We start from the raw sequence: 22,673 nt of genomic DNA, 5'->3' as shown, positions 1-22,673 counted from the left end.
GAGGACCAGCATCAGTGTCATTGAACAGCTTGTTAGAAATGCAGGAATCTGGGCTGGGGCTCAGTGGCAGAGCGCTTGTCTGGCATGTATGAGGCACTGGGTTCAATTCTCAGCGCCACATATAAACAAATGAATAAAATCAAGGTTCTTCGATGTCTTTAAAAGAAGTGTAGAAATCATGGGCCTCACCTACACCTATCACCTCAGGATCTGGCATTTTAACAAAATTCTCCAGGGAGTTCTTCATAAGCAATAAATCTGAGAAATGCCTCTTGTCCATTTCTCTCATCTCTTCTCTTTGGGTATCACTAGCAACCAGGCCCCACTTTTCCCTCCCAGCCTGTGTCTAAGGTGAGCTTGGAGCCTGGACTAAAGGCCCCGCCTGTCCCTCACACCGGCTGCTCTCAGTGTCAGCATCAGACACTGCTAGAAGAATCTAAGTGGGTTAAGACTCTACGTCCATTCAAAGGGAAATTCCATTCCAACACCTTGACACCTTCAGGAGCCTTCCATGTCTGTCCCGAGAGAGGACTTCACCTGGGCCCATGTAGTGCAGCAGGAAGCTTTGTGTAAAGGGGAAAGAGAAGGCCCATGGGGAGCAGTGCTTGGCTCAGACAGGTCAGGGCTGGCAGAAGCACAGCAGCCTGGAGGGCTTCTGGAGGGAGCCGGTTGCTTCTTCCCTCTCATTCTAGAGCTTCTGACTTTTCAGTGTGAGGATCAGGAACTTTTCTATCCATAAGAAAACTATGCTTGGGGCTGGGAATGTGGCCCAGTGGCAGAGCACGTGCCTAGCACCCCACATACACAAAAGATAATTCGATTTTTAATAAGTTTGCGGGGGGCAATACTAGGGATTGAATCCAGGGTGCTCTACTACTGAGCTAGGTCCCCATCCCCTTTTTATTATTATTATAATTAGTTACACATGACAGTAAAATGCATTTTGACACATCATACAAAAATTCTTCTGGTCATACATAATGTAGAATCACATTGGTCCTGTAGTCATATATGTACTTAGTTTAATAATGTTTACTTCATTCTGCTATCCTTTCCACCTCTACCCCCTCCTCCTCCTGTACTCCCATCTGCCTAATCCAAAGTACTTCTATCCCCACCCCCTTGTTGTGAATTAGTGTCTGCATATTAGAGAAGACATTCAGCCTTTGGTTTGGAGCATTGGCTTATTTCACTTAGCATGATATTCCCAGCTCCATCCATTTACCTTCAGATGTCATAATTTCATTCTTCTTTAAGGTTGAATAATATTCCTTATTGTTTTGAGATGAGGTTTCTGTATGAGTTGCCCAGGCTGGCCTCAGACTTGCAATCCTCCTGCCTTAGTCTTCCAAGTTGCTGGAAATACAGGCATGTACCACTGTGCCTGAAAGTAGCTCTTATTTTTTCCCTTATTTTTTATTGGTTTATTATAATTGTATATAATGGGGGCTTTTTGTTACGTACCCATACATGTTTACAATATAGCAATGTAATTTGGCCAATATCATTTCTCAATATTTCTCCCCTCCCTCCCCTTCTATCCCCTTCCCCCGCCCCCACTTTCTTCCTCTATTGGTCTCCCTTTGATTTTAATAAGATCCCCCTCCCCCCACACACCTCTTTTCTTTTCTTCTCTAGCTTCCACATAGGAGAGAAAACATGACCCTTGACCTTCTGAATTTGGCTTCTTTTGCTTAACATAATGTTCTCAAATTCCATCCGTTTTCCTGCAAGTGACATAATTTCATTCTTTTTTTTTTTTTAAAGAGAGAGGGAGAGAGAGAAAGAGAGAGAATTTTAATATTTATTTTTTAGTTATTGGCGGACACAACATCTTTGTTGGTATGTGGTGCTGAGGATCGAACCCGGGCCGCACGCATGCCAGGTGAGCGTGCTACCGCTTGAGCCACATCCCCAGCCCCATAATTTCATTCTTTATGGATGGAAAAAAAACTCACTGTGTATATATATCACACTTTATTTACCCATTTATTGGTAGACCCCTAGGCTGGTTGCATAATTTGGCTGTTGTGACTTGTGCTGCTGTAAACATGGTGGTGCATGTTTTCACTGTGTATGAAGAATTTAATTCTTTAGGATAAATACCAAGAAGTGGGGTAGCTGGGTCATAAAGTGGGTCCATGCCTAGTCTTCTGAGGAACCTCCGTTTGGATTATGGATTTTCATAGTGGTTGTTCTGATTTACAGTCCCACCAACAGGGTAAAGGTGCTCCTTTTTCTCCACATTCTCTCCAGTATTTATTATTGTTTGTATTCTTGATGGCTGCCATCCTGACTGGAGTGAGATGAAATCTCAGTGTAGTTTTGATTTGCATTTCCCTGATCACTAAGGATGTTAAACTTTTTGAAATATATTTATTGCCATTTGTATTTCTTCTTTGGAAAAGTGGTTGGTTCATTGTGTTCATTGGGTTGGTTTTTCAGCTGTGAAGTGTTAGTTTTTTATATATTCTGGGTATTAATTCTGTCCGAAGAGTAGCTAACAAAAGTTTTCAGCCTTGGTTTTGGGGGATTGGCTTTGATGCCATCCCGTTTATGAATTCTTGGCATTATATCCTGAGTTTGGGGGTCCTTGCCTCTCTGCTGGATGTTCACCCTGCGTTTTCTTCTTAGGGGTTGCATAGTTTCTGCTCTGATTCCGATCTCTGCTCTATTTTGAGTTGACTTTTGTGCAGGGCGAGAGGTAAGGGTCTGCTCTCCTTCCTCTATGTGTGGGTAACCAGTTGTCCCGGCACCATTGCTTTAAAGGCTGTCTTTCCTCCAGTGTATGTTTTGGGCACCTCTGTCAAGGATCGGAAAACTGTAGATGGATGTGTTTGTTTCCATGTCCTATTCTGTTCCCTTGGTCTGGGTGTCTGTTTCACACCACGGCTGCGTTGCTGTAGCTCTGTAGTACAGTTTGAAGTCAGGTTGTGATGCCTCTAGCGTTGCTTTTTTGGCTTAGAATTGCCTTGGCTATTCTGGATCTTTTATTCTTCCAAATGAATTTTAGGACTGTTTTTTCTAGTTCTGTGAGGAATGTCATTAGTGTTTTGATGTGGATTTTATCCAATCTGTGTATTGCTTTGGGGAGTATGGCCATTTTTAAAATATTGATTTTTGCCTATTCATGAACTTGTGAGGTCTTTCCTTCCATCTTCTTGTACCTTCTTCGATTTTCTTTCTGCAGTGTAGTGTTGTATTTTTCCATTATAGAGGTGTTTCACTTCCTTGGTTAATAGATTTATTCCTAGGTTTTATTTGTTTTTATTTTGAGGGTTTTGTGAATGAGATTGTTCTCCTGGTTTCTTTCTCTGCAGATTTATTATTGGCATACAGTAATGGATACGTTGATTTTGTTCCCTGCTGCTTTGCTGCATTGTGTATTGGCTCTAGCAGACTTCTGGTGGGGTTCTTTGGATCTTCTAGGTAGAGGATCATGTCATCTACAAACAGTGATACTTTGATGACTTCCTTTCCTGTTTTTATCCCTTTTATTTCCTTCTCTTGCCTAGGTGCTCTGGCTAGAATTACTAGAACTGTATTAACTAGGAGTGGTGAGGGTGGACAGCCTCATCTTGAGATGTTGGAGGAAATGCTTCCAGTTTTTCTCCATGCATTATGACATTGACTTTGTTTTGTACATGGCCTTCAGGATGTTGAGGGAGGTTCCTTTTTCCCTAGTTTCTTCAGTGTTTTAATCATGCATGGGTGCTAAATTTTTTTGAAGGCTTTCTCTGCATTTATCGAGATGACCAAGTGATTTTTGTCCTTAATTCTAATTATGTGATGAACTTCATTTGTTTATTTGCATATGTTAAACCATCCTTGCATCCCTGGATAAAACCAACTTGGTTGTAATATACAAACTTCTTAACATATTGTTGAATACAGTTTGTTAATATTTATTAAGGATTTTCTCATCTAAGTTCATCAGGGATATTGGCTGTAGTTTTATTTCCTAGATGTGTCCTTACCTGGTTTTGGTATCAGTGTGATACCAACTGATAGCTCTTGATAGAAAAAAAAATATGGCAGAAAGGGTCAGTTTAGTAAATCTTTTAAGCAAATTTGTATTCTGGGATGGGGTTATGGCTCAGTGGTAGAGTGCTTGCCTAGCATATGTGAGCACTGGGTTCAATTCTCAGCACCGCATATAAATAAATAAAAAATAAAGGTCCATTGACAAGTAAAAAAAAATTTGTATTTTACTAGTGACAACAGCTTCATTGTGCTTTTAAAAAGCAATGGCAGTGTAGAAGCTGGCCGGCACTCCCAAGGCTGCACATGGCCCTCAGACCACCTGTGGGCTTCATGTAACCCCTGCCACACACTCACACCCCCACACCCGCACTGTGTCAGGGTCTTTGCTATATTAGGGAACCAGAAGCCAGAGGGAGCTTGGGAGCTTGGGATGTCCTGGTCTGGCCTCTGGGCAGGGCTGTCCCCACCCGGTCCCAGCAGGAAGCACTGGTGTGCTCTGGGGTGGAGTCCATCTTGCTGCATGGAAACAGACCTTTTCCTTCCAGGAGCCACTGACTGGCAAGGCCAGTAGAACCCCCAGGGAGCCAGCTCCAGCACAGCCTGCCTGCCTACCCCGCCACTTGGGGAGTGGGTGGGAAACCCTAAATCTGTATCCGGAGACTGCTTCCTACATCACTTACCGCTCTGAACCGTTTATAATTCCACCCGGTATACAGTGACCTGGACAAATATTTAATCCTCAGAGCTGTCAGCCCATGGCCAGCGCCTGGTTCCGGCCTGCCTTGTGCAGGGGCTCCTGCCAAGCCAAACGGGCCTGATGAGTGGCTGTCCTTGGCACACCTGGGCGGGGCCACGGGCCTTGTTTGCATTGCCTTTTGCTCTTGGGGCTTAATGAGGAAATTCATGCTTCTGTCATCATTCTTACAGCCAATCCCATAATTCATCTGGTGCAGCAAAGCTAGGGCTCCTTTCCAGTGTGAGTAACTATGAAAGGGGGGAGGGAAGCAGTGAGGTAGACAAATCTAAGTTAATGATGCGCAGCTTCTGGGCAAGCAGGAAAAATAAGAGGTGAGGGGTTTAGCTACAAGTCCCGGATGAACCCTGGAAAAATGTCTGCAGTTGCTGTGGATGCAAGATGAGGGGTTCCAGGAAAGTTGAGCAAATCAGTCATTCATAGTAAACATGCGCGGTTGTGCAGGCTGACTCTGGTTAGACTGTAAGCAAGGTAGAGTTATCCTTCCCATTTAACAGATGAGGAATCTGAGGCTCAAGCTGCTAAATAACTTGCCTGCCGTGGCTTGACCAGTAGTAGGCAGAGAGAGGATTTGAACCCAGACTGGTCTGACAAAAGAAAATCCATCTGTGCTGCTTTCTACCACACCACACTCTTGCTGTCAGTCTGTCCCCCCACCCCCCACCTGCCATTCAGTAGTTGCTAAGTAAACACTCAGATGGAAGCATGCTGAGCAGTGAGCTCAGTGTGGGCAGGACACTGTCCCCTGGGCTTCTGAGAAACCTGTTGACCCCAGGAGGTGCCCTTGCTGCTGGAGGGAGTGAGGAGGGAGGGGGTTAGCATGAACAGATCTGCGTTTTCAGGCCATGACCCTGCCAGTTGACATGGAGGCCAGGTTGACAGGAGAGGGTGATGGCCGGACTGGGCACCCCCCAGGGGGCTGGAGGAGATGAGCCTGTGGCAAGGAGGTCAGTGAAGAGGTGGGTGGCAGCTGGAGCCAGTGATTAGGTCACGGAAGGAAGGGGGTCAAGGAGGAGCCTCAGGATGAGAGGTGTTTGGGAGCAGAGCCGTCAGGGCCAGGTGACCCCCAGGGTATGAGCAGTGGGGTTGAGGGGGCTTCCTCATTCCAGCACTGCACAGTCCTCAATGCCAGGCTGGGCCCCGTCCTCCTCAGCAGCATCCCACGCTCAGCCCCCATCGGAGAGAGGGAGGCCCTGTGTTTGGGGAGCTGCCTGACCAGGACCTTGGTGCTGGGCAAGGACCTACAAACCGTCCTAGTCAGCAGTCAGAAGCCCCCAGGGTACAGCCAAGCAGTGTCCCCATCCTCCTGTCACACTCCTCCCCCAGCAGCAGCGGCAGCAGCAGCCTGTCCCAGGCCCTTGCCTGTGTGTGTGACCCTGGCACTCCCAGCCCTGTCTGCAGGAGCTTTCCCGTTAGGTGGCTTATGGGGCGCAGGTGAATGAACTGAGAGCCACCCTCAGTGGTGCCTGTCACTGTGATGAATGGCAGCTCATTTCCCAGCTGGCCAGGACACTCGAGTGTGAGCTTGTGCCCAACCCACCAGAACGGTGGCCTTTCGTTACCGACACCAGAGACATCTCAGGGACATCAGTTAGAAAGTGCTTTGGCAAGTCCCCGCAGCTGTGGGCTGTCAGGGAAGGTGAGCTACAGTCCTCGTGGGGGCTCATACGGCCTCCTGGAGCCCTACTGCCAGGGCCAGGGGGCGCATGTGAGGGCAGGTGGGCAGAAGGAGCCCCTTGGCAGGCTTCCAGAGGCCCCAGCAGGAAGTCCCGGAGCAGGTAAAAAAGTGTTGGCTACAACAACAACAACAAAAATTTTAAAGTGGGGGCGGCGGGGGTTGTGTCAGAGGCAGAGCACTTGCCTTGCATGCGTGAGGCCCTGGAGTCGGTCCTCAGCACCACATAAAAATAAATATACAATGTCCATCTACAACGAAAAAAAAAATAAGAAAGACAGTGTGGGGCGCCAGGTACCAACATGGTGAGCAGGAAGCTGCACTGAGGGACCACTACGCCCATGCGACGGCAGAGACGTGGGAAGAGGCGGGCTGTGTCTCTGGAAAGAGATTCACAGTCGCCCATCTGGGGAAGGGCCTGCAGATGTTCAGTTGATATTTTTTTCAGATTGTAAATATTTAGACACAGAGGTGGGATGTTCTGTCAGATGGGGCGACCAGGTTGGGCGTGTGCAAGCAGCAGCCCTAACATGTCTTTGGGACAGTAAAACCCAGCTGTGGCACTTGTCCCTAGAGCCCACAGGAAAGCCCTCCCAGACTTGGGCTGGTGGTTAAGCCAGGCGTGTGGTTTCATAAGGGGGACAAAGCTCCGGTCCTTCCTTCCAGCTGGAGGGAGCCCATGGTGAGCCAGGCCAAGCTCAGGGCAGGTCTGGGAGTCGGGCTTGCCGGGGTGCAGCTGCAGCAGCTCCTGTGTTCATGAGGTCGCCTGGGTGGTGACACTCTAGCAGGGGGCCTTCTGAGACTGGTTGGGCATTTGTCCAGTGGCCTGGGTGGGCTGACCCAGCCCCAGGCTTCCTCCCTGCACCCTCCTGCACAGGGCGGGAGTGGATGAGGTGGAATTTCTGAGCCCAGCTTGTGGTTTGCTCTCAGCTCTTCTGGTAAAGAATGTAGATTAAATGGCAGCAGAGGGGTCTCTGGGAAGGTAACGGGCTTGGGAATCATCCAGACTTGCGTTCAGGGCCTCACCCTGTGCTTTTGAGCCATGTGACCAGGACAAACCACTTCACCTCTCTGAAAAGCAAGGTTTTCACTGTAGAGTTGGCGATTCTACTGTGAAAGCTCTTACCATGTCAACACATTTTCTACTCCATAAAGAGCAGCTCTTACTGCTGCTGCCACCAGTCTTCTAGAATATGTGCAGTTTAGACTCTAGGTTTTCCTACACTGGGCAGTCCTGGCCTGCCATGGGCAGCTGTCTGACCACTGTCTCTGGCTTGGCGGCAGGTTATCCTGCCTCCAACCAGTCTCGTGCCACAGCACAGCTTGGCAACCAGGAGGACACCGAGGGCCAGAGGGTCGGGGTGGAGCTTTGTTCTGACGGGCCCTAGAGCTGCCACTCCGCGGGCTCGACTGTTTTCTGTGGTGGCTCATCGTGAGGTGAAGGCGAGGAGGTCAGAGCCTAGACAGCCAAGGTCCCTGCTCTGCGCGCCGTCCCAGGGGCCTCCTGGCCTGATGGCAGCCGCTGGGACTGAGGGGAGCTGGCTTCTTGCAGGCTCTGCCTCCGACTGTGCTGGCTGAAAGGTGCCTTGCGACAGAAGAAGACTGTCCCCGCTTTCCAGGCGAGCAGCTGTCATGGTCCGAGCGCTTGCCCGTTTCTTCTCCATCTCAGGCCATGGAGCAGAGGGGAGGGTCTGGTTGGGGTTAGGCAGCCTGGCTCTGACTCCAGACTCAGTTGGAACCACCTTGTGGAACATCTGCGAGGCCACAGCACATAAAAATGTTTTCCTTCTGGCAGCCACTTTTATAAGGATGTAATAATATATGCATTACAAAAATAGGCCTGTTTGTGGTGGTCAGCACTGCCAGCAAGCCGACCCTGGCCAGGTGTGGAGGGGCGTCAGCAGGGGGTGGCAAGGGGGCCATGGAAAGAAGTCTGTGTGCCAGGTCCCGGCCCCACTGCACCCACCAGCCCGCTGCCCTCCCCTCCCCCAGGCCTCTTACTCAGGCTCAGGTTCCCAACCTGAGTTTAAGGGCCCCTCCTATGCTCCTGGGGAGTGTATCTGTCCCCCAGCCCAAGCCTTATATTTCCTCTGATTGTCCAGTGTTTTCAACCTTGTCAGAAAGTCGCTCTTGACTCTGAAGCACAAAGATGGGAACCAAGAGTCTGAGTTGCTGGTGTGACTGGACTTTCCTGGTGATGAGCTCTTGGCCCTCTCCTTGGACTGCTGGTTCTCATTTAAAATGGGGCAGGAAGATTGCAAGTTCAAGATCAGCCTCAGCCTCCAAACTAGACCCTATCTCAAAACAAAAGGGGGGCTAGGGCTGTAGCCATTGGAGAACACCCCTGGTTCAGTCCCCAGTGCCCCTCCACACACCGGTGGGGGGGCCTTCAGTGGCTCAAAGCCCTCACCCTTCCCATGGGGGGCAGGGAGAACAGGAATCTGCCCTCTGTGTAGAGCTCTGGGGCAGGAGAAAGAAGAATTTGCTGGAAGGACAAAGTTCATTTGGATCAGTCCCCTGCAGGCTGCTCCTGAATGGAGCAGCCCCGAATCTGGGCACTGTAACCATTTCCATGAGGAGAGAGCAAGCGCGCGTCCAAAAAGTCCTGTTAGAAACGGGTGGAAGGAGCACCCTCCTTCCTCCCGAGTGAGCTCCCAGCTCCTGTTCAACAGAACACCCACCAGTTGTCCTGGCAACGGACTTTTTCTGAGAGAAGATGATCCAACAAACGAGGCTGCCCAGGTGGAGTGTATATCAGACCTGAGGCCAAGTGGGGGCCCCCTTCGCCTTGAGTTCCCCTGCACTCACACCACCCCAGACTTAGGGGGCCCTTTGCAGTCTCCCAGGATCAAGACCCCAAGATCACTCACCAAAGAGTGCCCTGGATGGTTTGGGGCCCAGCAAGGCTGGGAGGCCGATCATCCTAGCGTTCCCCTCCCTCTTCTGCCTTTAACCAGCCTCGGCAGCTGTCCTCCAGAACCAGCTTCTTTGTTCTGTAGAGGTTCAGTGGCTTAATTTTGGGAGGGCCCTGCAAGGCCACGGGGTCCAGACTGTCACTCAGTAAACTGGGTCCTCCTCTGATAGCATCCTGCCGAATGAGCACCCCATTTCTCCTCTTAAACCCCTCAGCTTTTAAGTGGATGAACTCTGTCCAATGCTCTCTTAAAAGCCAGTGCATGCTGGCTGCAGTGACACATCTGTCATCACTACTCAATAGGCTAATGCTCGAGGGTCACAAGTTCATGAGCAACATAGCGACACCTCATCTTGGGGAAAAAAAATACTAAAATTAAAAAAAAAAAGTTTGTATCTGGATCAGTTTCTAAGCCACATCCTCACCCCTTTTTGTTTTTTATTTTGAGACAGGGTCTCAACTAAGTTAGTGAGCCTGGCTTCGAGCTTGCAATCTCCCTGTCTCAGCCTCTCGCTGCATTTACAGATGGACAGGAAGATCGCAAGTTCAAGATCAGTCTCAGCCTCCGAACTAGACCCTGTCTCGAAACAAAAGGGGGGCTATGGATGTAGCCATTGGAGAACACCCCTGGTTCAGTCCCCAGTGCCCCCCCACACACACACACACACACACACAGTGGGGCCTTCAGTGGCATACATACACAGTGGAATATCACCACCACCTTGCCCTCCATCCCTCAGGTCTTGTAGTCAGGTCAGCACTGCCACCCCCTAGTGTCCCTGCTCCTCTGGGAGCAAGTATGCCATCAGCTGTCATGTTCAAGGACTGCTGTGTGGGCTGTCGGGTTTATCTGCCCTTGAAGCCTGATATCTGAAGTGGCTTCCCTCGGCTCATCTGTCTGCTTCTCGGCCCTGCTTACCTGGCTCTGTTCTGCCTTCCCAGTCTGTGGACACTGACCCTGATGAAGACAGACAGGAGCAGGTGGGACACAGAGTCGTGGACCCCTGAGCACACTGTCCCACCCCACGCCCACCCCTTCCTGTCTTCGGGAGGTGCCGGCCGTGGCTCTGCTCTGTGGCCGTCCTGACTTTTCTTTCCATTTCTTAATTAACTTACTCCAGCTCTCAGATTGTTTTCAGCTGGGTGCAGTGGCACACGCCTGTAATCCCAGCAGCTCGGGGCGCTGAGGCAGTAGGCTCTCGAGTTCAAAGTCAGCGTGGGCAACTTAGCAAGACATTCTCTATTAAAATATAAATTTGGGAATATGGCTGATGGCTAAGCCCCTCTAAGTGTCAGACCCCAAAATAAAATTTTTTTTAAGTCTAGTGACGTTGCACATTTATATAATTATCCCTTTGCTCAGCAAGGCATAAAGCATAAGACAGGCAAATCAGACAAGTGAGGCTGGCCACAGGGAAACCCATAGTTGGTGGCCAGGTGCTCCGGTCAGGCTGGCCTGTTGTCATCCCCTACCACCAGCACTCGGTGTTGCTTACTGGTGAGCAGCAGCTTGTGCCTGTACCTGTAGGTAATAGAAACAGATATGAGTGAGCCTCTCCAGGTGACCCTGGATGAGCCAGTACCTGGCAAGGCTGGTCCCCCTCGCCCTCCCTGCTGTGGCGGGGAAGGTATCTGCTCCTCCCAAGGCAGCAAAAAATGTTCTCCTGAAATATCATGTCAGTTTTGCTGGTTGGGCTATTGATGACCCAAAACTTCAATCGTTTTGTACTAGAAACGTGCCCTTATATAGCAGCACAGTTCAGTAGATGAGTGGATTAAAAAAATGTGGCATATATACACAGTGGAATATTACTCAGCAATAAAAGAGAATAAAATGGCATTTGCAGGTAAACGGATGGCGTTGGAGAAGATAATGCTATGTTAGCCAATCCCCCAAAAAACAGATGCCGAATGTTTTCTCTGATACAAGGTGACTGACTCATAATGGGGTAGGGAGGGGGAGCATGGGAGGAGTAGACGAACTCTAGATAGGGCAGAGGGGTGGGAGGGGGCAGGAGGTTAACAATGATGGTGAGATATGATGCACATCATCCAAAGTACATGTATGAAGACACGAATTGATGTGAACATACTTTATATACAACCAGAGGTATAAAAACTGTGCTCTGGGGTTGTGGCTCAGCAGTAGAGCGCTCGCCTGGCATATGCGGGATCCTGGGTTCGATCTTCAGCACCACATAAAAATAAATAAGTGAAATAAAGGTATTGTGTCCAACTTCAACTAAAAAATAAATATTAAAAAACTGTGTGATATGAATAGTAATGCATTCCACTGTCATTTATTTTTAAAAAATCAATTAAAAAGGCGGGCCCTTACACCTGTGGCTGGCTCCACAGAGCTACCAGTGGGGACTGTGGGCCCTTTGCGAGCCTCAGAGTTGGGCTTTCTTGGAGCCCCTGCCCTCTCTGATTTGTAGGAATGCTTCTGTCTTTCAGATGGAGAAGGATGAAACTGTGAGCGACTGCTCCCCGCACATAGCCAATATTGGGCGCCTGGTGGAGGTGAGTGGGCCTCTGGCTTCGGGACTCGGGTGGGTTCCCTCCTCATGCTCACCAGGAGTGGGCTAGTGCCTCTCTCTGGAGCGAATCCTCCGCTCTGTCCCGAACTCCTGCGCTGCGCCTGGGGTTTTCAGAGCCTTGTGATTTGGATGCGAGCTCCGGGAGGACTCACTCTGTCCTTGGCTCTAGGAAGCGCCCAGTCCTGTCTTTGCAGTGAACTGGGTGTGAACAGAGACCTGGGCTCAGGAAGGAAACAGGCCTGGAGCGCTGGCGGCCTTGGAGCAGCTTCCATTGTGGCCGCCTTGGCCTCTCCTGTCACCAAGTTGTTTGAAGAGGGGGAAGTGCTCTCCAGTTTCATAGAATTGTTCACAGAAGGGGTGGCCAGGCTGAGGGGTGGTGATGTGGTTTCAGCGGCTCCCAGTCATGGTCAGAGTTGGCCGCCAGCCCTAGGATGGGCTTCCTCCAGGACAGGACTGCAAGGCCAGAGCACAAGTCATAGGTGGGGTCTTGGCAGCCAGAGTGGGCTCCCTGTGCTGGTGCAGTGGTGCGCCGCCCCCCTGTGTCCATGGTGGGGACTGCAGGCTGAGCTGTTGGCAGGTGGGCGTAGGCCTCAGGCTTCCTTCCTAACTGCTGGCCGTGCTGGCTCCCCTCTCCCCCCCTCCTCAGGACATGGAAAACAAAATCAGAAGTACACTGAATGAGATCTACTTTGGAAAAACAAAGGACATCGTCAACGGGCTGAGGTAATGTGCCTAAAAGTACAAGTTTTGCAACCGAAAGACACGGGTTTGAGTCCTAGGTCTGCCAGCTGGGCCGGGGATAGAGCTCAGTTGGTGGACACTTGCCTCAATAAAAGGCCCAGGTCTGCTAGTGATTAGCCATGCCATGGGGGGGCCTTCTCTTCCTTCACCCCCTATAAGACGGGGCAAAAGTACCTCCCTCTGGGATTGCTGTGCTTGTTCCAGAGGGCACTGCACCCTGGGTACTTTGCACACACAGTGACTCTTGGTTCTCGCCTCCACCGTTTTGTTTCTGGACTCACCTTCCTTAACAGCCTTTGGTACCCTCATCCCTGGAGCCGGGCTCCTCTGAGTGTCTGGCCCATCTAGAGCATGTCCAGGCCCTTGGGTGCTGCAGCCTGAGAGAGCTTCAGCAGCCACACCCCAGGACACCGGAGGGAGTGCTGGCGGTCGCCTCTGGCTGACCCTGACCCCTGGCTGCAGAGCATGGCATTTGGATAGAGCCCCTCCAGCCTGCACAGGACCCTGGCTGCTCTGTGCTCTGCCAGGCCCTGAGCTGTTCCCCACCCATCTCACACCCTGAGTTGTGCCATGTCAGCCGAGCAGAGGCCGGCAAGCTCTCTGGAGACTCGGGGTCCATGGTGGTCTGGGCAGGAGACAGATCCCAGCTGGTGCAGGGGCAGCCATGGAAGAGGGAGCTTTTCCAAACCCCGTCAACCTGAGCTATGACCTTTCACACACTGCTCAGCACCTCCCAGTCATGGAGGCAGGGTGCTCGTGGGGTCAGATGAAGTCTGTGATGGATTCTGCAGCCACCTCCAGGTGTGGCTGGAGGGTGACTGGAGGGTGGCCTTGGTGGAGCCCTCAGCCCCTTTCCCTGCCCAGACCTCACAACCCCCTCGGGGGCCAGCTGCCCGGCCTTATGAATTTATCTGGGAGGCACATTTAAGTTGTTTGCTCTGCAGTTTTAAAAAGAGGAGGAGTCCCCTTTGGGCCCTCACCTTTCCTTCCTGGCCTGCAGCAGGTAGAGCCCAGTGGTCCTGGGGGTCAGACGCTACAGCTGATCCTGGCCAAAAGGCTGAGAAGCGAACTCCCCAGGTCACGGCTGCGAAACAAGAAGTGGTGCAGTTGGTGTTGTGGGGTGTGGTGTGAGCCCCCAGAACCAGGACCACTGCCCGGGTAGACCTGCAGTGGGGACTCCTGCGGCCCCCCTGTCCCTGCGTTTCCCTGGCTGTTACACCGTGTTCTGCGTTGCTGTGCTCTCGCCCCCTGGCTTCATCCTCTCTGAACACTCTCTGTAGATCTCTTGATGCTCTCCCCGACAACCACAAGTTTAAACAGTTGCAGAGGGAGCTTTCTCAAGTGCTGACCCAGCGCCAGGTCTACATCCAGCCAGATAACTAAGCCAATCCAGGTACCCTGCCTGAAAGGCGTGAGACCCCCACTAAACAGGACTCACCAACCCGCCAACACCCGCCGTCCAGCTGCTACGCACCCATTTAAACCACCACTAACCTCTGAGTCCGCTCACGGCCATGAGCAGCCACATTAACGTGCAGCCTCAGCCCCACGTAACCCAGACACGTGTGATGTGCGTGGCGTGTGTGCACTGTACTCTGGGCGGAGGCCAGGTGTGGGGGAGAGGTGTGATTTGGGTTTTTGCTCCTAAAGAAGCCCAGTCCGGTGACTAGCAGGCCCCTTGTGTGCGCCTGTCCCACCAGCTCAAAGCAGGGGTCTGTGCCCTCTTCTGTCACCTTGTGCAGTGTCTCTGGCTCTGTCACCTCGTGCAGTGGGTGTGCAGCAGGTCCTCCCTTTTCCTTTCCCAGGACCAAGATAAGCCCCAGTCTTAGTGGCACATGGACCTGGAAAGGGTAGCAGTCCCTGTGATCACCTGCCATCCTGGCTACCGCGGGAGCCCCTGGGCACCTGGGGTATCTGGGGTGGTACCTGGGGTGTCTGGGGTGCCTGGCAACGTGGCCTCCGCCCTAGCGAGCCGAGGCTATCCTCAGCATTGTGCTGTTGGAAAGGAAAATGGTCTGCTTGTTGATTAATGACCAGGAACCACAATGTGTGGCAGCAGCCAGCACCCTAGAGAGCGGGGGCGGGGGGGGCTGCGGAGCCCATCTGGTCCAGGGCTGGACACCGAAAGCCTGGCCCAGAAGAGGCACGGGGCTGCCAGCGGGGTGGCCAGGGCATGTGCGTGCCAGAGGGGCTGCCCTCCTGCACTGAGGCCGTGGGCACTGGCTTGAGGTCCACGGTGGCCACAGCTCCAGCCTCAGCTGGGGCCTTCGGGTGGCCTGCTGTGCTCCCAGGAAGCCTTCCATGAGGTGCACCACCCAGTGCCCTTCCCTGGCCACCCACTGCTGGCCTCCTGGCACAAAAAACCTGGTGGGTGGTGGGCACCGGGCACCCGACTGCCCAGAGTGCGTCGTCCTGCTGAATGCTCTGCCTAGGTGACTTTCCCCAGCTCTGCCTGTGAGATGAGCCCCTGCTCTTGGTGCCTCTCGCGTTCTGACTTCCCATCTCCCACCTGATCCTCCTCTGGGGTGGGGCTGGCTAGGCTCAGCTCAGGCCTGGCGCGCTCAGCTCCTCCTCCGCAGAAGAGCCGGCCACGCCAGGCCCGGGAGCCCGCACTGCTGCTTGGCCTCCTTGCCCTCCCACCCCCGCCCCCTGTCGCCGTCCCTGCTGTGAGCTGAGGAAGCCCTTGGTACCAGCTGAGCTTTGGAGACCCAGGGCTGCTGGAGTGGTGCCCTGCCCCGCCCCTGGCTGTGGCAGATCCCGGGCAGCCCAGGGTGACGGGCAGCATCAACCTAACGCCAGCGTTTCTCATGGGGACTTTTTTCAGTTGTGTGCAGATGGCTTCTCTTACCAGCGCCCCTTCTCAGCTTCCCGAGGACTCTTCCTGATTTTCTAGGGTTCGGTAGCCAGAACTCGGGCCGGGGTGCTGTGGCCTCCCGGCCCTGCTCCACCTGGCTACCCCTTCTCAGCACGCTCCCTCCCCACTCTGTCACGGTGGGTGGACGGGAGCAAGACCCTGGCTGAGCACGCTATCCCACGCCCGCTTCCTCCCGTCCCCACCGCTTCTAGACTGTTACACGGTTGTTAATATTTCAGTGACTTAGTTACTAATGTTGGGCAAATTTGACCAAGTGATCACCCAGGGAATCGCTGCGGGGGGGCATTTCTTGGAGGTCAGTTTCCTTGTCTATAAATGAGGGTTAATAATGGTGAAGACTCCAAGTGCGTGTGAGGATCCAATGACACGCAGTGTATGAGCAGCACTTTGTGAATCGTAAATGTCTAAATCCCTGTTTCTAGCTTTGCTGAAGTTTCCCCACAGATCCAGGATTGACAGTGGGGGGCCCAGGGCACCCTCCCCCCACCTCCTGGAGCTTGGTGAGGGCTTTTCTGGGCCATTAACAGCCGCAGTGCCTCCCAGCAGAAGCCAGAAGCCCTGCCTTTGCCGTGTGCCCTGACGTGACCGCAGCACACACAGACAGACGCGGGTCCCTGGACACCTGTGGGTGCTGCTGCGCCCTGACTTGCCAGGGGAGCATCCACCTCCTGCAGGGCTGGAGTGGAGAAAGGGGGAAGCGCTGTAGAGGGCCTCACGGCCCAGAGTCTGCTCCTTTTGGCCCCTGGCCTGAGTCTGCCACCTGGGGCCACCGGTCTGAAGCCAAGAGTCTTTACCACATGGTGCTTGGAAGTCGCCTGGTTCCAGAAGGTGTTGCAGCCTGTGCCCCGAGGAGCAGACTGGGGTTCTGGTTGCTAGGGCCAGGTCACCCATGGCCCGGGGCAGCGGTGACCTGCCTGTGCAGGCCTCTGGGGCCCAGCAAGGCAAGAGGGTGCCGGTCCCACAGCTCTGCCCACTCTGCACCCTCCAGGCCTGGTCCCTTCCGCATCCTCCTCCCATTCCAACGCTCACAGCGCCTTTCCTCCCTTGCAGGTCTGTGCAGACTTTTGCAGACAAATCAAAACAAGAAGCTCTTAAGAACGACCTGGTGGAGGCGTTGAAGAGAAAGCAGCAGTGCTAAACCTCCGCTTCGGCTAACCGGACACGCCATGCACTCGTTAGATTCCTTTCTTAGAAAACTCGTTTTCTGCTCCCTTTCCTTGTCCCCTCCCTCCCCAGCAGGTCACATAACACCTTGCATCATCGACCGCACAGCGCCATCTCTCCCTGAGAATAAAGCCCCATAAACACCCTCCTCTGGCTCCGAGGCCTGCTTCCCACCACATTTTGCTATCGAAACTCTCGATATTTCCATACAGACCTGTGTTTTCTGTTCACCTGGGCCCCGTCCCCCCCATTTATAGGCATAAAATACACTGTCTGTCGGCCACCCCTCCCACCTTTTTTGTTACATTGGTGTAAAAAATGTAAAACAAAAAAATTTTATGAAATAACTGTGGTGTGTGAAAGATAGAAGAAAAACTGGAAATCTGATTCCATGTGTGTTTGGGAGTTGCTTGGGGCTGGGGGTCGGGGGACAGGGCCGGCTCTGGGAGGAGGGGGAGGCGGCCTTGCGTCCTGCGCAGATCTGCCCCTGTCCTGCAGAGACCACGGTGTGGGTGGGGTGACCGTCCTGCTCTTCTGGCCAGGTGCTCTCCTGTCAATTTTTATGGAATGCAAAAGGAGTTTTTTGTTTTATTTTGTTTTTTTTGTAAAGCTTAAACAAACAAAAAAATCTACATCTTATACTTGAGCCTCCATACTTAAAAAAAAAAAAAGGAAAAAAAGAACAAAAAAATAAAAAAGAAACTGGGACGCAGTTCACACTGGCCTTGTTGTGTTTTTTCATCTGCGGACTCATGTGGAGACCTAGCGCCTGTGGGGACAGAGCTGGTGAGCACGGTGGGGAGGGGACTCACACGGGAGCACTGCCCCACCCCAGATCAGCCCTCAGCGTCCTGCCTTCTTGGGAACACAGCAGCTACAGGCAGCCAGCAAGCCCCTACTATGCGCAGGCGACTCAGCCGTGGGCGTCACACTGTGGGGGAAATGCCCCTTTTGCAGATTCAAAGAAACAGACTGTAAAAGTTGAGGGCTCTCCCCTCAAAACCCCACAGCGCTTCAGGACCCGGCTCTCTCCTCTGCGCTGCCTCCCACCCAGTGCCCTGTCACCTACCTTCCTAGGCTTTGAGGCCACTTGATCCTCGCCACCCCTCATCCAATAAACCCTATTCAGGGCCTGTAGTCCTCAGTCTCGCTAGCTTGACTTAGCTTGTTATTATTATTATTTATTATTATTATTTTGGTTCTGAGCACTGAACCACTAAGCTATCCTCAGCCCATTTTTCTTTTTTGGGACAGCATCTGAGTTGCCAGGCTGCCCTCAAACCTCAGGCCCTCCTGCCTCAGCCTCCCGAGTCACTGGTTACAGGTGTGTGCCTCTCACCCGGCTGCTAGGTTTTTAGCTTTCTTCACAGCAGCGGGAAAAAAATGAGTAACTGTGAGATGATGAATCCCAAAATGTGTACCTTAAGTGTGCACAATGGCTTTTGGGCCTGGGCTGGGACTCTCCAGCAAGCCATTTCCTCCTGTGTCCAGTAGGGGGCGGCAGCCTCCCGGGGTCGTATTGACACAGTGCCTGGCAGACGAGGTGCTGGAAAAATGAGTTTTCTTGTTTTATTAGGTGTGCAGCCATGTGACCAGACATTTGAAACCCAGAAATTGTGACATATGACAGGAATGACCTTGCTCTGCCTTCTGGAGCCTTTTCCAAGGAGCCACCACTGCTAGTTTCTTGATGCTAAGTCAAGTTTGTGAGATCGTGGACAGTGGGCGCTGATAAAGGGTTTCTTAGATGAAGGCAGCAGGGATCGAGTGGCCAAAGAGGAGAGTTTGCAGCCTGGCCTAAGGCCACCTCTGCTACTTCCCAGCCACTCCTTTCCATGCCCCTTCCTTGGTTTCATCAGTGGACTGAGGTCCCGGCGGAAGCATTCCTAAGAAATTGGTTTTAAGAAAATGGCCTGTAACAGCTGGGGCCATGGGCTCAGGGACAGACTCCTGGGACTTGGCAGCAGAGGCATGTCCTCCACCCCATGGGTCACTAGATAGCGCCTAGAAGTTCCCCAGTGGCACTTAGCAGAACAGGAGACAGCCTTGTCAGGGTGTGGTGGCAGGAGCCCTGGCCCTGAAGCCAGCAGCCTGCCTGCACCTCCGGAGGGGTGAGGGCTCAGGTGGACGACCGTAGGGTCTCCAAACCTTCCCCTCCCGCTGCCGCAGCCCCAGACACATCAGCCACAGGGGCCCTATCTGGGGTGGTCCTGAGGCTCGGGCCTCCCTGGCTCTGCACATTCACTAAGCAGCTGCTTCGTGGCAGCTCTGGCTCCACGTCCAAGGGCACGGGACCCTGGCTGCTGGCAGGCCTTAGACATTCTGCTGCCTGTGCACCATGTCACCTCCACACACCGCACGCAGTGCTGGAGAGAGTCCTGGAGCCTCCTTGGCCTCTGTCCTTCCAGACGTGGAAGCCTCACCTTCTGTGACAGTTCACAGTCCATGTAGCTTCCTGGGCTGCTTGCTGAGTGAGGGCACTCCAGTTATCAGGGAGCCCTAGGGGACTGGGGGAAGGAGTGTCCTGTTTGACCACCTACTCTTTGCGGTCACAGGGCTGGAGGCTGGCATTGAACCTCACAAGCCAAAGAGGCCACAGGACTTCTCCCTGTGAGCAGGTCCGGGGCAGGTGGTCAGAGGGCAGCCGCTCCACTCCACAGCCAGACTTGCCCCACACCTGGCTGCTTGCTCAGTGCCCAGCAGGCCCCTCATGCCCACTTCTGAGTTCCAAGAACTGGCTTTTTCTCCTTTTCTCTCTGTAACTGTTGCTGTTTTGGTGCCGGGGATGGAACCCAGGGCCAAACATAAGTCATGCAGACATTTGTTTTAGCTTTCCACTGCTGTGACTAAAAGAGCCCAATGTACAGGAGAAAAGGTTTATTTAGGGGCTCACAGTTTCAGAGGTCACCATCCATAGGCAGCGGCTCCCTTCCTTGGAGCTTGAGGTGAGGCTGAACATCACGGTGGAGAGTGTGGAGGAGGGAAACGGCTCACATCATGATCAGGAAGCAGAGAGACTCCACGCTCAGGTACAAATGTATACTGCCAAACCTCGGCCCAATCCCCACCTCCCCGCCACACCCACCACCCCAGCCACCACCCAGTTAATCCCATCAGGGGACTAATGCTCTCTCGTCTGGTTCAGGACCCGGCTGTTTCCCTGAGAACCTCTGGGGCCCTGCCATTCTGCCCCGATGAAGCCAAGTCCCACCAGAGAAGGGCAGAAGGGGGTGAGCCGTGGACTTCACGCCTTCCCGCAGAGTGGGAGAGCTGAAGGCCGTGTTGTCTTAGGTGTTCCCAAAAGTTCTCAGGTGCCAGAGATGACCAACCAACAGGAGGCGGACGCTGCCTCCTTGAGAAGGCCCCGCTGCTGGCCAGCTCCTCCTGCCCCCACCCCACCCAGGGACTTGGGGGAGGCAGCAGGCTGTGGAGCACAGGGCCAGGCACTTCCACAGACCTAGCCTGCCAGGGTAGGGACATGCGGGGTGACTGGCCTACCTCAGGCTGCCACACGCGTCCTGAGGGAGACCCTCCTCCACAAGGACCACTGGTAAGTACGGTTCCATCTCTGTGGCCAAGCCTGGCCTGAGATCAGTGCCCACACGGCTGGCCTGGGGATCTGGCAGGGAGTGGGGCTCTTGTCCCATCAGGCCCTAGCCTTGCCCAAGGACAAGAGGAGAGAAGGGAAAGCCACAAGGGTCGGGCTCTGAACTCCGACCCCACGGCGGTCAGCAGGGCCACAGCAGCGTGGAGGTGTCCACCAGCTGGGCTGGCCTGGGAGGAGCCGGGGGCTTCCAGGATGGCTGAGCTGAGGCAGCCTGTCCACCGGCTCCTGCGCAGGCCAGGCGCTGGGCAGCTCACAGCGCGGCCCGTTTGATCATCGAAACTGTGTTCTGAGGCCCAGGGCGTCACGGCTGGTCCCACAGGATGAAGCAACGACATCTTGGGACGTCTCTCCAGGTCACGGGCTATAGAGGGGCCTGCCAGGGACTCAGGATGTCAGACCTCAAAGCCTGTGCCCCACATTGCCTCCCACTCGGGTGTCACCAAGTCACCCCACCAGGGCATGGAACATGAGGCCCTGGGGCAGGTCACCAGGCTCCTCCTGCCCCAGAGCCAGCTGTATACCAGGCTTTCTTTCTTTTTCTTTTTTTTTGTACCAGAGATTGAACCCAGGGGTGCTCAACAATTGAGCCACATCCCCAGCTCTTTCTTATTTATTTATTTAGTTAGTTAGTTAATGCACACACTTTGTTTGTTTGTTAGTTGTTGATGAACCTTTATTTTATTTATATGACGTGCTGAGAATCGAACCCAGTGCCTCACTCATGCTAGGCAAGTGCTCTACCACTGAGCCACAACCCCAGGCCCTGAGCCCTTTTTCATATATATATTTTGGGAGGGGGTACTAGGGATTGAACTCAGGGGCGCTCAACCACTGAGCCCCATCCCCAGCCCTATTTAGAGACAGGGTCTCACTGAGTTGCTTAGGGCCTCGCTTTTGCTGAGGCTGGCTTTGAACTCATGATCCTCCTTCCTCGGCCTCCCGAGCCGCTGGGATCAAAGGTGTGTGCCATGGCGCCAGCCCAAGTGCATTCGCTGCATTGGAGCAGCAAATGAGGCCTCCAACGTTGAGGAGGCCAGCTGTGCCCCAGCTGCCCCCAGAGGCAGGGAAAAGGCCTCCTCCATCACACAGGGCACTCCCTGGGGACAGGGGCCACCCCTCCCCCATAAGACTGGGGCTTCCTGAGCCGAAGGAGCCACAGCTCTCAGCAAACTGGACACCTGAAAGCAAGAGCCCCCCATCAGCCTGGGCACTTCCCAGAGGAAGGGACAAGGACACTCCCACTAGACGGGGGCTTCCCGGGGCCGGGCTGTGGTTTCATTTTCCCTCCTGCCCAGCTCTAGTTGGGCCTGCCCTTGGGTTCATGCTGCTACACGGAGCACCGGGTCTTCAGGCCGACAGGGTGCCACCTGGCCCAGGTGAGTGGCATGGAGCCCTGGATGCAGCCACATGTCCGGCTGGCGAATGGTACCTGTGGCCAGCAGTGGCCGGGAGCACCCTCCCCTGTGGTCCAGAGACTCGCAGAAAGGCCGCCCAGATTGGAAGGGGGACTGAGCCCAGCACAGTAAGGCTGGATGGCACCGCCACACCCAGGACCCCCAGCCAGGGAGGGAGAGAGAGCCCCACTCCAGGCCTCGGCTCCAACCGGGTGAAGAAGGCCACTGTCAGCCGAGGGCCTAATGTGTCACCCAGGGAACACTCCCAGCTGGGCAACCTTAGGCAAGTCACCCAACTCCTCTTTCCCGTCATTCCACCTGTCACAGGGCGCTGTGGCATGGACCCGGGGCTGTGAGCGTGACATCGAGGCACGCGGCCTGGCAGTGCTCAGCAGACCAGCTGCATGGCCGACGGCACTCTAGCTCCACAGCACCTTCAAGACGGGGCTGGGGACACTGGCCATTCCCGCTCTCACTGCCCACCTGGACCCCAGTCCTCTCCTCACTCTCTCCAGCCACAGAGGTTCTCCCCAACCAAACCCTGTCCACCCACGAGCTACCTGCACAAGCCCCGTCCCCAGAACCTGGTCCTTGTCCTCAGCCTAGGTCTGGCCTTCGTTCAGGCAGGCCTTGGTAGGTGGGAGCGGCCCAGGCCCCAGCCCCAGGCCTTGCACCTGCCCCTGCCCCCGGAATTGGCTTCAGCCCGAGGCCGGGTGCAGGGGCGCATGCCTGCAGTCCCAGCTGCTTCGGAGGCGGAGGCAGGAGGGTTGCAAGTTCAGGCCCAGTCTCAGCAGTTTAGGGAGACAGCCACAACACCCTGCTCTTCCCCTGATGCCTGTCACCACTCCAGGAAGCCACCCTGTCTCCAAAGAGACCTGACTGTCCCTCTTTTCCAACTGAAAATCAACAAGGCTAACCTTTGCTGAGCAATTACTACATACCAGAGTTTGGAGCTAAACTCCAAACTACACTGTTTCCTTTAATCCTTAAAAGGACATATGAAGTGGTGTCACTGTCACCCCATA

At 53.7% G+C, this 22,673-nt stretch overlaps 1 protein-coding gene across 3 annotated transcripts in view; it reads left to right on the top strand.

Moving 5' to 3' along the window:
* The window catches only part of Capzb (capping actin protein of muscle Z-line subunit beta), a 116,164-nt gene extending 98,942 nt beyond the window's left edge, over window positions 1–17,222 (top strand). For 2 of the 3 annotated variants that reach the window (XM_078025453.1, XM_078025454.1), the window contains exons 7-10: window positions 11,785–11,850; window positions 12,514–12,590; window positions 13,889–14,001; window positions 16,534–17,222. In XM_078025453.1, coding sequence (XP_077881579.1) covers window positions 11,785–11,850; window positions 12,514–12,590; window positions 13,889–13,991 — 246 coding nt within the window. In that variant the 3' untranslated portion in view covers window positions 13,992–14,001; window positions 16,534–17,222. The remainder of the gene's footprint in view (window positions 1–11,784; window positions 11,851–12,513; window positions 12,591–13,888; window positions 14,002–16,533) is intronic. The other variant, XM_078025455.1, reaches the window with a different exon arrangement.
* Window positions 17,223–22,673: the final 5,451 nt, after the last annotated feature.

The sequence above is a fragment of the Ictidomys tridecemlineatus genome, chromosome 11 (genome assembly GCF_052094955.1).
Source record: "Ictidomys tridecemlineatus isolate mIctTri1 chromosome 11, mIctTri1.hap1, whole genome shotgun sequence".
In the NCBI taxonomy this organism is placed as follows: Eukaryota; Metazoa; Chordata; class Mammalia; order Rodentia; family Sciuridae; genus Ictidomys; species Ictidomys tridecemlineatus.
Note: the sequence above shows the minus strand (reverse complement) of the source record. Positions and strands in the feature narration are given on the sequence as shown.